Genomic DNA, 18,595 nt, shown 5'->3' on the forward strand with positions numbered 1-18,595 from the left:
AGAAGAGTTGCGGAAACCGGGACAAGGGAGAAGGAACGTTAACCTTTTATTTTTTTATCATTTAGTATTAATTTGCTGTGTACATAAAGTTCCCAATTTAATGTATGAAACACCTGTAAAATTTATAAACGATTGAGTTTTGAAGTGGATACTGAGGGAGGGAAATATTATACATATAAGTCAACTGGGTGGGTAATGGGTATAGTATCAACGAGTTCTACGATAGACATAGTAGACTACTACAACCGTTGCTGCTCAGTGCTCAAGATGCCTAAAACCAACTCATCTCCACTAGAGTCACATCTCTTCATACTTTTGTTCTGGTCTGAGGGGAAGAGTGAAGACGCGCTTAAAACCGCAATATTCCTAAATTAAGAGACTTCTCCGCGGCGGAGAGGCGCAAATACTATTTTTTTATGTTAATTATTAGCCTGATTGCGTTAATAAACCTTACAACTCGTAATTAGCCCCCATTGTCCGCAGTGAGGATGGAATTATTAATTAAAATTATAATTTTTAATAAGGAATAGAATATTTTATAAGAAATACAATTAAATACTTTTGTAAAAATACATGTAGGTAACTAGGTATCTTTAGAAACACTAAGTGGGAAAACATATAATTACCTGAATGAATAATAGAATATTATACGTTTTTAATAAGGAATACTGTACAATAATTTTTACAATCGTTTATTAGAAAACCAACAATGAAACATAAACATTAAATTGTTAAAATGTTGGTCCTCAAACTAGGATTCCCTTTGCTATGCCTTGTGCTATGATACTACGATTTAAATAGGAGGACCAGACTTAGCTAAGCTATTGCTATGATTTCCGAATTAATTTCTTTTTAAATTATGTACCTATAACCCCTGCCAAATCCTTCATAGCAGTAGTAAAAAAATAAGAAAAAAAACACTCTATACACAGTATAAATACTGAAAATGAATGCATATAGAGGGAAGACTTAATAAATATTTTAATTAGCCGATGATTGTCGTATAACAGTTCCTGGTGTCGGCTAATCTTCCTCGCGCTCGTCAGGACCGCGGCAGTGGGTCCATTAATTAATAAATTAAACAAAGACTGCCTGGACCTCCGCGCTGACTCGCTGCCAAAATATTTGCCAACCGAGCGATGACGGCGACAGCCCTCTCCTGCTTTACGACTCTATTTGTGTATTTTAATTACTCTCATTATATGCTAACGACTACCATCCCTTTTTCTTATCCTCCCAAATGGGTTATGGCAGTCTTATATCTATATCAGCCAGTGTTGTTGAGTCATTTGGAGGAGATTTTAATAATAATAACGGTCTTCGCAGCGTGGAAGGATTATTCGTTTAATTTTTTTCATCGGCCGAATGTTTTGATTAATTGTCTCGGTGCCGCCAGAAGATTCTGCCTGTAATTTGTTTTGTGTTTATTAACTTGACGAGGAAGTCGTTAGGTGAGACGGAAAATTGGAGTTGTTTTATTTTATTACACTTTTGCATATATTTTTCAGAAACAATTAGTGTACACTGTTTATTTTTAGAAATTGCACGTGAGTTTTCGTGTCGGCAGGTTCTGTGCATAATTTGCGGTTGCCGTCACGGAACAAATGTCACGGTTGTGATTTTAATCCTCTCCTGTCCCAAGCTGTCACGGACCATCAACCTACTGAAATTCACTGACGTTTTATTTATTTTCCACCGATTGCAGCCGCTTTTGACTGTTGAATAATTAAGTACATGCTGTATAATGATTTTCTACAATTAACACTCGATGAACATTTAGCGTTCACATTTCCACATCCGCTGCATATACTCGTGTGTAGAGAAAACAAGCCCCCGCGCACGGTAGACATGCAAATCACAGAAACCCCGCGTCTTAACGGAACACATTTTCTTTCCCTCCAACTCTGAAATCTTCAAATTCTTTTACATAATAATGTGCTGAAAACATAACAGCTTTTTAGCGAGGGCGCTGATCAGCTCATAACGTATGCGCGATGCACGCTGAGAAAATAATACCAACATGTATTTAACATAATCTTCGCATGTTTCCGCGTGTGCGGTGGGAAATAAAAAGATTAAGTGCCAGTGTTGCCAGTAATATCGTACAGATTGCTTAATTTGGGTATTTATAGGGGTGGATGTGGTTTTTGGCATACATAAACATGTGGGAAAGGATTTGAATAAAGCGCTGAATTTATTTGTTTTTCTGCTACCCTCGCGATTGCTTGATTGGCAGGGATCGGCACGTCTGCAACACATACTTACGCTGTCATACGGGAATGCACAAGCCAATATTTAAGCGTTATTTTCCACTCATCGTGTCTAGTCGCGGTGGCATCAATAAAGAATTAGCCCCTCCCTGGCTGATGCCTTCGCCCGTGGTGAAGACATCGGTTGTCCATATTTACCGACGCCGTTGCTTTTTACGAAGCATCGTTCCGACGTGTTTACGACGATGTCACCGCTTTATTGTTATGTTGCAGGAAAGGGGTTAATGCTGTTCTTTTTTAAGGTAATGATGATGTTACTAAAGATGATGGTCTATTTAGAAAACGCTGAATATTTTATTTTCAGTAAAAACGAGTATTTTGAAGTGAACACATGCTTCTAGATCGGGACTCGGTAGTAACAATATATTTCACCAAGAACATTCAATAATATCTTCACTAACTGAGACATTTATTACGACTAGTCTATTAAATCTAACATAACTTCGCGAGGACGCAGCCGAGCAAGCATACATATTTATTGCCATTGGAAATCCAGCCACGGAACGTAACGTATTCGGGCGTGGAGCGCGGAGCATGTTTCCTTGTCGCATTAGGCATAAGTAGTGCTCTCTCCGCACCCTATTAACGGTGATATATGCGACGATTCTTTTCCCAAATCTTTCCGGAATTATTCGTGGAACAGAAGACGGGGGCGCCGCGCCGCCACCGCGCGTGTGTGACGCGCTAATTCCACGCTGATAAATGATTTTCGCGGAATTTTGAATGGGAAATTTTCGGGATGACTGCTTTTTGTCACCTGCGATTGGTGGTGACAAATGGGGCGATCGGGTGACTTTTGTGTGCCTAAAATATAAGAAGCGAAATTGATGTCTTCGTTTCCGACACATCACATGCCAGTTGCACGGATTTGCTTTTTATCAAACAAGCCGCAATGTGTTCATGCGAGTGCTTTCTGAGAAATTACCCTGAAAGAGAAAGCAAATGCATATGCAGAGAGAAGGTGTTTTTCCCGCGGGCGATTTGCGAAAAACCTTTACAGAATCCAGACTAATAAGAAGCGAACACGGATCGCAAACGCGATTCACGTGTTCAGACAAAAACGGCGATGTTCCCGCCCCCGCCCCGCGTGTGTGATGTATGCAAAAAGGGAATTGAATAAGGTGATTTCGTTCCGCGGGGTAGCTCCCGCAGGAAAAGAAGGCACCAAGGCGCGGTAACGGCGAATACAATAAATTTTCATAAACAAATTGCGATTTGATGGCGGCATATCGGCGCGCGGCGCGTGTGAGCGGGAATTCCCAATAAGGATTGATAGGGAAACAATGTCGCGACACTGATTGAATGTCAATTTGCGTCCCGGCTCGGGTGCGGCGGCGAATAATTCCTCGTAATGCGAACACGTCGCCTTAACGATGTGTGGATCGAGATGCTCCGCGGAATAGATTTTCCACCTCGAATTTATTGGAAATAAATGAGTTTTTTATAGATCTCCCCCTCCGCTTTAGATACCGTTTCCGAATAGTAAAAGTGTGCGTGATAGAAAATATCTCATTTCACTTGCATGTCTCACGTAAATCAAACTTGCAGTCGACCCTACAGCGTTATGTCATAAGCAGATAAGTGCACGTTACCCTAAAATATCATTGACGTTACCATTTGAATTAAATAAAAAGACATTTTATTTGAATATTTTTTATTCATCATTCTGTTATCGTCCACTACTGAACATAGGGCTCCGTCTAAGGAGCCCCACCACACTTTATCATCGGCCTTCCTAATCCAGTTCCTCCCAGAAAGCTGTCAAAAAACCATTTGTAGCCTATAAATAAGCCCTTCAACAGAGAGACAAAGTTTATGCTTACTTGTAAATCTGTGCCTCATAAAGCCACGCGGGCGCTGATTCTCTGCACTTGAGGCAGGCTGCGGCACTCAGGGCGCGAGTGTGAGACTTTGACTTGCAAAGCAGGGTCGGAGGGCGGTAATGACGACTTGGCGACCTCCTCAACAAAAATGTATGGAAACACACACGATGAACGCTAAACCCTATTTGTATCGCTCTCAGCACCAACAATGCAATAACACGAAACGTATTCCTATTCGCAAAACTCTATTCAACAGGACTTCTCATTAGAGATTCAAATTCACATGAAGGAAATGGGATTGTCACTGTCGGCATTGTTTTGGGATCTCATAACGGCACATCCAGCCCTTTGACTCGGCACTGCTGAGCGAAATGGCGCGTCATAAAGGCGACTCCACACTTGGCTAGCTCGCCGGCGCGCCACCTTTGATGCGCGTATGATTGCCCTCGCCCGCGACACATTGGATCTATATTGTTGTCTTTTTCAAGTTTCGTAATAAGGGATGAGGGTGTATTAAAGCCTTTTATCCGCTCGTCACGCGGCGCCACCTCGGAAGGGGTTTAAGGTGAGCAAACATTAGCTCTTTTACATTTTTGCAATTTCACCGTAGCTGTTTACTGTACCAAGTTTGTAGGAGGCTCCCAAGGAGTGGGATTTTGAAGGGTGTTGCGATGACTTCAACTCTTTTAAAGGGGTTATTTTAAGTGGGTCGAGTGAGTAATGGTTATTTAATGTTTATTGCTGGCAACTCTTTAAAAAAGTGCTGCTGAAAACGTTTAGGGCACGTAATTGCATTGGCGACAATGTAGCTAAAATGTACGATTTCCGTAATGAATGCAAGAACAAGCATCGCGAAATCCGTAGTGAAGTTTAGCCGCCTATTAACCCGCGCTAGGCCCGGGGCCAACGCCGCAGACTGCCTGCAAATCTCGCGCACTCCCGAACATTCCAGAAGATGTAGCCCAGATTAAACGATGCACAATTACAGTATATTCGGCGGCGACGCGGCTTACCCGCAGGTGAGGGTTACAACGCCTTTATATTTCACTAGCGAGACAATATTAGCTGCTGCACTCGACTGGAAAATGAGACTGTTTTTGGTAGCTAATTTAGTATGCTCGTAATGTGAGAGCACGTTTGTAGCGTGCAGGTGAAGTTGGTGGGGATATTTGTGCTATGCATCCAGCATTGCTGGCGGTACGTGCAGTGATCCGGGCGGGTATAAATCACGTGTATTGTGCGGTGGCAGGGCGCCCCGGGTGCGCTGTTAATTGCCACCGACGGAAAGAACAAGACGCCGCCGCGGGCCGCCGCTGCCGCCGCGACCCGCTGGGCATCGTAAACCAAGATCGCTGCCTGATTTTGAACATTAGGGAGGGAACTCAAAATTAAGGATAAGATTTTTTAAATATTTTAACCTTTGCCATTATCTATCTAGGTACGCGGCAATTCCATTATATTCTATTCCAATTGCGGGGTGTACGTACCAGCACCTATAAGATAAGATAAATTTATTAAAATTCCACAAAAATCATACAAATTATAACTATTCTAAATATGTTATTTATAGAACTTAAATTAATATAATCAAACCTGAACTAAGGTACGCTATGTACTTTGTATCTCAGGTATGCTTAAAGAGCACATAATGTAAATAAAAAATCCAAAAATTATACAGTAAAATTAAGTTAATCCGATCTATATAAAACTAAAGGTGTAAAAGTGTAAATTTAATTAGACATAAAAACTAGGTTATTAGGTAAATTGGTATAATGAGGTAAACAAAACAAAATTATTACAAGACTATTTTAGACTTGTCAGCAAGGTTTTTATGTCAGCATGTGAAAATAGTTGTCAGCATTAAGATTAATAAAACGGTGTCATACATAATAATCACGTAGGTAAAATACCACGTACTAGGCTATTTTAAATTAGACCGTATAATCAGTAGAGTTGATCATCTTCAATTCGGCAAATTTCCTTGCTGGACAGGCTTCCTCGCCGGTTTTATGGTCACTAGGTTTTTTGAAGCGGAGGCACGTCGCACATACTGGGGGCTCAGTTGTCTGGGGGCATTCTTTGATGGTATGGCCGACTTGGCCACAGTGGCCACAAGTTGACTCCGACTCTCGGCAAAATTTGGCTGAGTGGCCATATTGCTGACACTTGAAGCACCTCGAGACATATGTGTAGTCTCTTACGGGGCATGATGACCAGTGAAGATATACTCGACGCTGTGATATCAATAATTTCCTTACGTCAGCTGGGACTTCCAAAATATAATTAGAATATAGGCCTCCTTTCTTTCCTGATAGATGACTCAGTTTAATACTGCTTACTATGGACTCTCGTTCTGAGTTTGGGAAATGGTCAGTAATATTTTGTTCGTATAAGTAATCTATTACCTGAGTATTACTTAAATTATTGGGGACATCAATAATAATAATTCTGGGTTTCCGTTTGCTGACCTCTGAGATAGTTAGGCCAGCAGAGTTGAACTTCTCGCATTGCTTTAGTTTCTGGATGTCTTCTTTTCTTTCAGTACTAATAATGACGCCACCGTTCTTTGTTTTCCTGACGCTACTCACGTGCAGTTTTAATTCTTCAGGACTGATTATTTTTTGGACTAAGTTTTTAGTTTCCTCGCTACTCTTTTCTTTATTTTCTGGGAAAATGGCTATAGAGCTGGAGTTGGAAGGTCTAATGACCTGGCTGTTACCCTTTTTGATAACATCCGCAAAGGAAGGTTGGCTGCTTGCTGGATTTGGCTGCTTCTTGCACACATCTTGGATTGAAGTGTTGAGGGCTTCGAGACATTTCCGTACACCTCCTTGTTCAAAAAGATGCTCTATCTTCTCCTGGGCTGAGATCGCGTGCTGCTTCACTGATTGATATTGCACAGCCATTTGTGAGGTCCCAGCACCAATCTTACGGCAGAGGGTGGCTATTCGTAACTTCTGGTCCGAATTAAGTTTCCCTTCAGTAGAGATAATGCAGACCTCATTTAGACAACTTTCTATATGGGCCATCCATTTTTGAATCTCAGGGGTCGAAATAACTTCTATCACAGGCGGTGCGGGTTTTTCTTCCTGATGCTGATGCTGATGGTCCCCCGTGCAGGGGGAGGCGGCAGGGGGGCTCCGGGCAGTCCTGGAGCTGCGGTTGAACGGGCTCGCTTCCGCGTTCGACATGTTGGTACAAAGTTCACTAGTCCATGTTTGTAACTCACTCTTGACACAGTTAGAAGAAATGCTGATACATGAATCAGATAAAATAATAATTCATAAACAATTGACTAAATCTGCGTCCGCATGCGACGGCGGTCTAACTTCCTATATCTATCTATTCTATATATGATCAAGGTCTGAACTGCTTTCCTATGCTTAGACCATTTCCCATCACGCTGGTCCACTGCGGGTTGGTAGGTTCACATATGTGTAAGTGTTTAATCTAGGATATGTAGGTTTCCTAATAATGTTTTGCTTAACCGTAACAGCGATGGTATACCTACATTGTGTTAAAACTCCAAAGAACTCATTGGTACATATCAACGCCGGGATCCGAACCCGCATCCCTGGCGTAAGAAGCGGGCGCTTACCCGACTGAGCTACCACCGCTTTTGGTACGCGGTTAATAATATTTGTATTAAAAGGTTATTAGACATACCTAGTAATGTACTAGATCTAGCACATAGATAACGTCCTAATCACTATTGATATGGACCACAGGGCAGGACTAGGACACTACTTTTTTATCTAAGCATCTGTCGTGTTATTCACATCTAGAAAACATGGAGAAAATTTAGCATACCTATTAATATTAAGTCAATTTCCTTAACATGAAATTAATTAGCGAATACCGATGCATACCTGTGGGTAGACTAGACCGAGCCAGCTCACGCCACTAAGATATCTGCGGCCATAATTTACATGTAATCTGCGGCAGTCGCGAGACCGGCTTCCTGTCGCGACTATCACGCGATCACAGACTGCTATCATAATTACTGTCACTGCGGCAATTATTTACTCTGTGACGGTACTAAGTACTCTGTGGTCGGTGGTTGCATGCACTGCATGAGGATCGGTTAAGACAGGTTTATTTATTATTTGTATTGTAGGTACCTAAGACTGTAGGTATAGGCATTTAATATTCGTTAAACTTGAAATTGACTTGTATGTATCGTATTCAAACCGTGTTAGAAATTAAGGCTTCCAAAAGTACCTAAAAGGTAACTTAACAAAACTTTTTATCTACATAGACGCACATTAGCGCGTATCTTCAAGTTCACACATTACTCCATAAAAGCCAAAGCGAACCCTTAAAATTACGTTCGAAACTTTAAGTTTCTCATAGGAGCCCATTATTTACGAAGCCACCGTACCGTTAAGATTCTCCACATATCTTCGGGAAGGCGTTATGGTAATTACGGGTCGCCATTTTATCTGGAACTCTTCGCGATTAGGAACCGGCGCTCCGGTGCGCCCGTCGAAATAACAAGTCGACGAACTAAGTTCGTTTCCACGACACGGAGGAGCGTTCCGAAATTAATTCGGATGGAAGATATCGGACGGCGCGATAGCGGCTCCTTCCGCGCCATTTATTGCTCGTGTGGTATCGACTGAAGGGGTAAAGAATATCTAGATGAGCGCCGCCGCCGGAAGGCTCGCAAATGAGCTCGCCGACTTATTTGCCTTAATGTGGCCGAGGGTTAATTTTGTCTTACACGCGCAATTTGGAGATACGACCTCGTTTCGAAGTTACATACATTGTTTGTGTACGACTTTGAGAATTATATTTTGTTTATGTTTACACGGTACCTTCGAGATACGGTTTATTCAGGATTTATTCCATTCCCCGTATTCATCTTTCAGAAATTTTACCTTCAAAACCTTTACATAATTGTTAAGTTTAGTACTTATCTAAATCTATACTATAACAAAAAATAAAACAATCACAGAAACAATCAAGACCAATTCATTTCCATTCCAATCAAGTCGTTGAAGTACCAGGGCAACAGAGCGCACAAAGAGCGGTTAGTACATTACCGCGGTACGAGCGACATCGTAGGTCCTCAGCGCAGACATAAACGTGAGCGGCAGACCGCGTTATCATAATATCCGGCGCTCCTCACATCTGCCGTGTCTTATGTTCCTTTATGCGCCCCGCGTCTTCTATTGAGATAAGACGAGGGATTCAATTTCAAGTCCTTATTCGAATTGTCTTGTTGGTTGTGGGGACGTGGCTTTTAACATGTTTTTGATGGGAGGGTTCGCTAAACGTCTATTTTCAGATTACTGAAATTCACAATTGTAAATTCTGTAAGTATATTATACACAAAAAAATGTTATTGGTCAAGTCTTTTCGCAGCTGGTTTGTTACTAAATACTATGATAAATATTCTGAAAAACCCTATCACAAACCTGAGGATCCGCGCTTTTAGCAAAATCTTAATATACCAGAAGGTAATTCTGCTAGTGTACTCAGCACACAATACGAGGCGAGTAAAACTAAATGGCTTATCCCGGTCTCATTGTGCCCCGCCGCAGCCCGGGCCTCACCCTCTGTGGTTACTGCACTGCTTGTGTCGACTCCAGCGTTTAGTAGACTAGGCTGTCTGAATCCCGACCTATGCTGACTGTTTTGTGGGCAAATCTGGCAGTTAATTTGGTTATATGGCAGCAAGGAGGAAATGCTAAGGATATGAATAGATTTCTTTGGTAAGCTCAATTTAATATCTACCCTTTACATCGTTTATCTCTAAGTATGTATATAAACTTCTATAGTTTACAAAGTATGTAATGTTTACAAAAAAATTATCATTACAAAATATGTAATTATGTACTATCAAGTGAACTTAATGCTAAAAACATAATGTCTTTAACCCTACAGTATATTAACGGCTATGCTATACGATCTAGACTTAAAGCAAACTCGTTCATACCCGCTCGGCAAAAGTTTGTACAAATATAACATGCAAGGTACAATGTGCATACAATATTCCACAATCGGAAAGTAAAGTCTATGCAATTAGACACAAGGCGAGGCGTCCGCGACTCGTGACTTATTAAGCGGGCTATTGTCTGTGGAAGGTTCCAGAACCAAATTAATTTCTCCCGTTTGCCCGAGTACAGGTGGAAAACGATTTGTTGCTTGGTTATTTTCCTTGATGGCTTGTGGTTTTGCTACGAGTAATGTCGGGGTTCAATCCACAGAAGTGACTTGTCTTTTCGGTTTGTTTTCAGATGCACATAATGTATTTTTGTTTAAAAAATAACCATTTCAAAGTTTCAACTTCAAATTAGGTTTCACCAAATCCGGCGCAGCATGTTGAAAATCCACTGTGTTGCAGTTAAAGTAGGGAAATTTCTTCGGTAAAATATTGAAGAAGGCGTCGAAGTTGGAAATATGCAGGATGCAAGCCGCCGGTCCGCTCGGGCGCCGCCACTTGCATATTTTGTGGGAATCCGACGTTTTCGAATGCTTCCCAACTTCTACACGGCTACGTTTACTTAGTTTTCTTACTTAGTATTCTTTCCTCCATTGTATTCAGTGGAGTTTGCTCTTCGTTATTCAGCGCCCGAGTACCAACGTACCGCACTCGGAATTAGATGTTTGTTTAGATATGAACACGCTTGCATATCTGTTGAGGTTTCATAATGGAACTACGGAAATAATATCTCTCTTCCAACTTGGTTACGTTTTGCAAAACGCAAAACGTTTGCGGTTATAGGTGCGAGTTCAAAAGGCGAGTTCACACCGCCACGGAGTCGCGTCAAAAGGCTTGCCCGAGAGATCTCTGCGGGCCGGAATATTTAAACCACAATCTAGTTGCCTGACTGCCCTGTTTGGTGTTTAGAGGTGACCGGTGTCCGGTTACGATGCTGGTTTTGCGTTGAATATTATATGAAAGAGCCTTGAAAAGGGTCTGCTGTAGTTGGGTTAATTTTCTTGTTTTATAACCGTAAACAGGTTTGGGGGAAAGATGTTTAGTTAATGAGCTTTGCTATGGATTTTAGTCGCAGTTAAGTGCAGATTTGTGTACAATACAAACTCGCTAAACAGTGAAATTACACCGTCTTTAGTGCAGCGCAGTTGAGCGCCTGCAGTGAACCGCAAGCAGCGAGCGCCAAGTGGTCGCAGACGTCGCGTCGTGTTTGCGTGGGGGCTGTTTGTCCACACCTCTGGACGCGCCTTTATGCCCCTCGCCCTGTGTGCGCTGGACGGTCACGAGCGCAAATTAGCAAAGCATCTCTACCTGTTTACTGAGCTCCTGGTAAGTATTGCCTCTTAGCAGGTGTTAGCACGCCACCTGCTTGTTTACCCGACTTACATATAAATGCGTTTGCATTTTCACAAGCTTTCATTTGAGTGTTCGCTGTGGATTATTCAGTTTCACTAAAAGTTACCCGGTAACTCGGGCCACTGTAACGTACGGATATTACGTTGAGGATTAGCTATATAATGGTGATAGTAATCCTTAGTTAGGAGCTACCTCGGAAGGGTGTTGATATGAGTACTATAATTGGATTATTATAAATTATAGAGCCTGAAGGCAAACTGTAAGTAGTTATGTGCATAGTGCTGAGCTTAAATCACACGGTCTCTTGAACGTACACGACCATAATCCGGCTGAAGACCCTCCGCGGCGTCCAACAACCCTTCTACATCCATAAAGCGGCAACAAATCTTGCGTGGCTCTCGGCATCTTTATAAGTCGCGTGGAACGATCCTTTAACCCGGCGTAATGGCAGGTTCAGGAGGACCGTCGTAAAGCGTCCCGGTCCGGGCGCCGGGCAGCCAGGGCTCCGGGGCGGCCGGGCCCCTCGCTCGTACAGAATTTCACGAACTATTTGCCCTGCACTAGCCGCACGCCCTTCACGACTCAGCTTTTTTGTCGAGGTTTATTGTCCGGATTTTCTGCTCTCACCTTTATCGTTATTGTGTCCGCTCGACTTCATAAAGGACCGGGGCTCACTATTAAGACCTCATAACCGTGGGAAAATATTCTCGGAAGCACTTGCGGCTTGTATTATGAATCGACTTGGTGCAAAGTTTGTAAGTGGAGCCTGGTTTATAAAATGTTGAATTGAATCAATAGGTGGAATGAAGTGATTGGTGGAAATGAAAGCGGGTTTCCACTCCACTCGATGAATGAGCGGTCAATCGAGTGAGTGCAATGGGTGCGTTAATTGAGGCGGGCGTGTATCGGCGGACAGTGGGCAGTCATCGGGCAATGATGCGCCCGGGCGGGCCATCCGGGCCACCCGGGCCACCCGGCCGGGATCACCGGGGCACAGATAACCGCATACGCTAACGAGAACGTGTGGCAGCCACAGGTGGCGAATAATATTTTTCGCCTCGCGCCGGCCCATTGCCTGCAGTTCACGCGTGCGAACATTTGATCGCTGGTTGGGTTAATTCGCAATGCCCTTTTTACGGGCGTTCCGGATTTCAGCAAACTGCTTTATTGAAAGGCGTGGGAAAATTGGCTTTTGTATAAAGATAATGATGATAGATGTTTTTATATTTTGAATATGTGGTTTTTAGTGGACTCCATTTGATAGTTTTATGATACATAGGATATAATACCTTACGAACGGTTTTTAGTTAATTTAAGTAAGATTATTGTCATAAATTTGATATATCTGTTTAAGTATTACTTGTAGTAATGGTGTAATTAGTGTATTTGAATAATTTTAATATAAACTCCGTTATTTACTTTCACCAGGAATATACATAGTTTAATTTTAAAACGATTAAACATTCTTTAATAAGTCATAATTCTACCAATAATCTGATAATAACAAACAAACCAAACAAACAAGTACCCTATTGCACATTTTATTTATTTGTTTATTTCTTTTATACAAATTCCTTTATACATACATATATATATACAAATTACTAAATAACCAACTCTCACGGTATCTCACATCAAAAATAAAAAAAATAATATCGCACATTTACAAAGTCTAGCTAACGGCGCCGAATAATAAAATTATGTGCCGGTTAACAAATGACGGCGCGAGCTAACCGGCGTGTCACCGGAACAATTTGATACAATTCCCAGCACTTTCCCGCACGGGCCGGCGTTTTCACCTGATTTGCATATGTGCGAGGGATTATGCTAATATTTTTTTATAGCCCGCCACTGTTTACCTTCCCCACAGGAAGAGGAAACACTTTGGGTGCGCGTTTTAAAAAGATTTACGCGCTTTGTCGGATCATTAAGTGCGGAACTAATTTGCTTACCTTTGAAATGTGTTAGGCTTTGTGCGGGTAATTACGGCGAGGGTGACCGCGCCCGTTCCGCGATGTGCACATACGCTTCCCGCGGGTTTCAGCCAACTCGGGGACTTTCATTAGTACTGGCAGCGACTTCTGCCACTGCCAAGTCACAATACGCGTCCACAATCCCGCCGGTTTGATTTATAATTTTAATTTCTTCAATTGCGAAAATAAAAATAAATCTAATTTCTCTCCGGCTGTTTAATCCGACGCCGGGGCGCGGGTCGGAGCAATATTGATCATGTGGGAATCGTGGAAATTTAATTTTCTTTGTTTTCTCTCGTCGGCTTAGGGCTCCTTGCGTTATTAAATTTCCTTGTGTTTTTTAACACACAGCCGTATCATTAGATTGAGGGTTTCCGTCAAGAGGAAGTTGCGGCGAGGGGAGCCGAGCACCTAAACATATTGAAAAAATAAAAATCTTGCCTACTTGCTGTGCTGAGGGCTTGGAAGTTGCTCTATTTCGGGTTAGACTTTAAAATGGAAATATTTGACTTATGCTTGAGATATTTGTTACTTACATTTAAATTACACACTGTGTTGCTCGATTAAACCTATACCTACTATTTAACAAAAATATATATGTCGCAGGCATCTTTTTTGATTGAACCACTAGACCGTTCATTGAATGGCGCTATTCAGTTGTATGACTAAAGGACAACCCGTCAAGTCGTTGATTGTAACGTTCGACGTCTTGACTGAACGTCATTCAGCGAAGTCGTTGAATGGGATATAGTATAGCAACTTTGTAATGTCTGGTTAGGGTGAACATGACCAGACAAGAGTCAACAAAAAAACTATGTTACAAAGCTGTTATCTCACAAATTAACTAAACAATAACAATAAACGTACCTTCATATTGTTGTTCATAATTATCCAGTTTTGCCACAATTTTTTCTTTGAAACTATATGCCCGCGGCGTAATAATAGGTAAATCCATGTTGTCACACTATTTTAACACAAATAACGCACTTTCAAGCTAATTTATTGGCAAAAAACTAACAACAGGTGGTTTATTAGGTGCTTTTTGTATCAGCTGTTGTGTATCAATGTAATGTAGCAGCTCAGCAGGAGCTGGTCTGGATCACCGGGGAGCGACCCCTGGGCGAATCGACCTGCCTGGCCTCCCCCGAGAGTAGGGGTTGGGTGCTATATTGTAATGTGATACTTACCCTTGCGACTAACGTCCCTAGTGCTTAGGGCTGGTACCTACCTAATAACTCTCAATTAATACGTACCGGGAAGCGGTCTTAGACTAGCTCAGCTTGGCGCCGGCCTCTGAAGGAGTGCCTGGTCGCCTGGGGGATCTACAATGACCGTGAAGCGGTCCTAACTATCCTGACCTTGATCCTGAGGCCCCTGGAGGGAAATAACCTCGGTAGGTGTACGGGGTGAGAATTAATAATGCCGATTAATTAGTGTAACACAATTCAGGCGGCACTGGACCCGCTTTATTTACAACCAGGTTAACTTATATATCTAGGGTACTTACAGCTTATGTACTTAATATTAACACACTACACAAATGCACAAATACTTATCACGGTTATTGATATTTATATTGGTCGGGCCCTGAAGGGGCCTACGTGGACGTTTCTATGTATCTTAATAAGGGGAAGGAATATAGGGTACAGGAGGTCGGGCGAATACCGGTGGTGCGTGTCGATCTGTTCCAGGATTTGTGGAGTGTACTTGTGTTGATAAGAAAGTGTGGCTGAGGGCCGGTGTGTGTTCAGCGATTGTATAGTTCGGTACACGGCCGCTTAAACTAGGCGACCCAGGCGTCCGTGTATTCCGGGGAACCTCGATCCGCTAGTAGGCGACCCACAGCGTAGGGAGGACGGTGTAGTGAGAATAGTGTGCGTGAATAGATACTTAGATAGATATAGGTGCGGGGAAGGAACTCGGGAGCGGACTGATCACTCGCCGGAGCAGGAGGTGACGAATGGTGGTCGGACAGCCGACTCGCGGTTATTTATAGGCGGGTCGCCCCGCGCCCCTTGTATTCTCCGGAGTCGCCTGTGTGGTGCCCCGCCTCGACTCGCGGGCGCTCTTGGGGCTTCGGTATGTGGGTAGGTGCGGTGGATGGTTTGGTAACGGCTCGTTACATTCTCCCCCCTCAGCAGGAGAATTTTTACCTGTTAAAAATTCACAGGTTATGTAGATACATACAAGAAAAAATAAAGAGAAAGGTGCATGTACTGGTGCATTTGTTTACAACAGGTTCCTACTTTATCATCTGGATTCAGGATACATTTTATTTACTTAGACATTTGTTTCAGGTTAATTTACATTTATAATATTATTAACTTTGGAAAAAAAGATTACACGGTATATTGTCCATGAGCCTTGGTGCCGGTAAATTCGGACGGAAACGGTATAATATATTCGGGATTCTTTCCTCCATAAAAGATGTGAATATTTTGTTTTTACTAGACATGAGCAATGATAAAATGCATGGTTGGATTTACTTACATTGTAGGCTATGTATGTACAACTTATTGTGTACTGATATACATTTTCCTGGTAATTACATTAGGTATACGGTTTCAGCTTTTCGGTTTTAGATTATTTACATTACAAATAAATTAAATTTAATCGGCATGTGCCCTTGCGCTGAAATTTACTCGGTCGGTTTGACACTTGACATTGACTTGACTACTAAAATTCTAACCTGTGTACGTTCACAGAGTAACGTATTGGGCTGCGTTCAAAAATATAACAATCTTTATTCTAAGTCTGAGCAAAATTTTTACTTGTGACTTGGATGGAAAAAGGTGGATGTTATAAGTTTAACATGTCTGTGTGTCTTGTATTTACCTATATTATATTATACTACGGACGGACGGTGTAAAATGTGTGCATTTGCGTTTACATTTTTACCTATTTCTATATTTTTAATACAGATTGCGGTTTTTCGGTTGTATATTTATAATTAAATTACAAATTATACATAATAAGATTTATACGGTACGGTATGGAATGACTAGGTCATAAATATACAAATGTTTTAACTTTTTACGGCTATTTGTCTTCAATCTTCATTATGTTGATGATTGAGGGTAGGTTTGGAATAAATCGTTTCGTTCGGCATCGCATGAGTACCGCGGCTAGGCACATCTGGCGATGGGTGATGACGTCGTCGGTAGGTTATTACTGCTTCGGTTCGGTGGAATTTGGTTGCGGCGAGTTTGATGACGATGATTTTAGTCGTTCTTTGTACTTTTTCATATGATGAAGTACATCTTTGTACATCCCGGGCCAGTAATATGTTTCGGCAATACTTCGTAGGATTTTTCCCGTGGTTAGGTAGCCTGTTGTTGTCGGTTCATTAAGGTGTTGTTCGATAATCGACCTTCTTTTCACTGTCGGAACGCATATTTTCCACTGCGATTGTGAATTGATCTTGACCCCGTACCTCGGATTTACAATTCGTTTATGGAGTGAGCCGTTTTTGATTGTGAATGTTGGGTCATTTTCAGGTGATTTTCGGGTTTCGGTCATTTTCCTCTCGAACCATCCTTTTCGTTCCTGGATTGGAGCTGTGTCGGGATATCTTGGTGGATGTTGTTGGTTATGTTTTTTCTTTTGCTTGCGGGATTTTGACTTTCTTGTGATTTTGATTATATTATTGTCTGGTGGCGTTGATTCTGGTGCGACGACTTCGGTGACTTTCGGTGTATTTTCGGTGTTGTTGTCCCAGACTACTGTGGCTCCTGCCTTTCTTAGGAGGTCTATCCCTATGATAACTAGGTTTGGCGGTGAATAAGCTGGTAGTACGAAGAGTTCGTGTGTTATTTTTCTCTGCCGTATCTCGATTTCTGGGTTTATTCTGAGCTTCACGTCCATGGCTCTGCCATCTGCGACGGTTACTCGCATCCCTGTGACTTTTTCAGTGTCGGCGTTTTTCGAGTTCTCTTCATAAATGTTTCTACTGATGTAGGATCTGGTGGAGCCTGTGTCGACTAGTGCTCGGTACGTGATTTTCCCTATTTTTACGTCTTCGAAGATTCGGTATTCCGGTTGGGTTTCTTCGGCGGTTATGTTCGTGTCTCCGAACTTGGTTTCTCTCCTGCAGCAGTTGCGCGTTAGTCTCCCGAGGACTCCGCATTGGCTACAGAACAGTACTTGCCTGCCCCGGCATTCCTTGTGTGAGTGGCCTGGTTTGCCGCAGTTCCAACAGCATGTGGTCTTGTCGTATTTTTCGTGAATTTTACGCGGTTCTGGTGATCTTTCAGGATTAGTTTTCGGTGTCTGGCGGTGTCGGTCTTGTCGGTGATTCCACTGTTGAGATGAGGATTCTTCTGTGATCTCCTCGTACTCGGCTGCCTGTTTGATTAATTCCCCGAGGCTGGTGAAGTCTTGCTTCTTGATGTAGTACTTGTAGTTCGCGTTCATGTTTTCGTAGATTCTTTCTTCTTTTTCTTGTTTGGTCATTTTTCCGTACCTTCTCATCAGGGTTTGTATGTCGGTCAGGTAATTGACGAAAGATTCACGGTGGTGTTGTTTTCGTGCGATGATCATTTCGAGCAGGTTTTTCTCGTATCCCGCCGGGTAGAAGATTAGTTTGAAGTCTTTCAGGAAGTCTTCCCACTTTTCCCAGCTGTCTGAGTTATTTCTGTACCATAATAGCGGTTTACCTCTTAGTACTTTAGGTAGTACCTGGAGTAATCGGTCCTGCGGGACGTCACCTGATGACGTCAGTTCATCCAAACGCTCGATGAACTCAACCGGGTCGCATGCGGTGTCGAACGAAATATTCCATTCCCTCACGATGGATGACAGGTTCAGCTGGCTCGCGGTTTTGGTCTGGTCTTCGGATGTCATCTCGAAGGTCTCCTCCTCTTCTTCTCTAATGTGGTCGGATAGCTGCTTCCTCAGCTTGTCTACGGTTAAATTTACGGACGGTAGTTTCCTCTCCCTACTTTCCCTTATTAATTCCTCTTTACTAAGGTTATAAATCCAAGAAGTTGGCATCTGGTGCTGTATATTTACCTACTATAAAACGGGGCCAGTTTGTAATCGGTTACGAAAATTTAAATAAAAATGACCAACAAAAATTTACGTGCTCTTTTGGATTGTAATTTTTGTTAAACGGGGTCGGTCGGTCGGTTGTCGATCTATTTTTAGAACAACTACGGGTAGATAGTTAACTTGAACGGTTAGTCGGTCGGTCGGTTATTTCTAGTGATTTACTATTTATTACGGGGGGCT

General features: G+C 42.3%; 2 protein-coding genes across 2 annotated transcripts; both read right to left on the bottom strand.

Moving 5' to 3' along the window:
• Positions 1-5,999: 5,999 nt before the first annotated feature.
• Positions 6,000-7,188, bottom strand: LOC125489091. Its single transcript, XM_048623722.1, has one exon. It carries the CDS (start codon positions 7,120-7,122, stop codon positions 6,025-6,027), a length of 1,098 nt encoding a protein of 365 aa, XP_048479679.1. The 5' UTR covers positions 7,123-7,188; the 3' UTR covers positions 6,000-6,024.
• Positions 7,189-14,972: 7,784 nt separating this feature from the next.
• LOC125489107 lies at positions 14,973-18,358 on the bottom strand. The gene is made up of 2 exons (XM_048623746.1): positions 15,857-18,358; positions 14,973-15,519 (listed from the first exon to the last, which is right to left on the bottom strand). The coding sequence occupies exon 1, from the start codon at positions 18,356-18,358 to the stop codon at positions 16,535-16,537; it is 1,824 nt and encodes a 607-aa protein (XP_048479703.1). The 3' UTR covers positions 14,973-15,519; positions 15,857-16,534.
• Between the last annotated feature and the right edge of the window lie 237 nt (positions 18,359-18,595).

The sequence above is a fragment of the Plutella xylostella genome, chromosome 10 (assembly GCF_932276165.1).
Source record: "Plutella xylostella chromosome 10, ilPluXylo3.1, whole genome shotgun sequence".
NCBI classification, from domain to species: domain Eukaryota; kingdom Metazoa; phylum Arthropoda; class Insecta; order Lepidoptera; family Plutellidae; genus Plutella; species Plutella xylostella.

Excerpts from the sequence above, each read along its gene's own strand:
- LOC125489091 (XM_048623722.1), bottom strand. The coding sequence starts at position 7,122 with ATGGCCCATATAGAAAGTTGTCTAAATGAGGTCTGCATTATCTCTACT.
- LOC125489107 (XM_048623746.1), bottom strand. The coding sequence starts at position 18,358 with ATGCCAACTTCTTGGATTTATAACCTTAGTAAAGAGGAATTAATAAGG.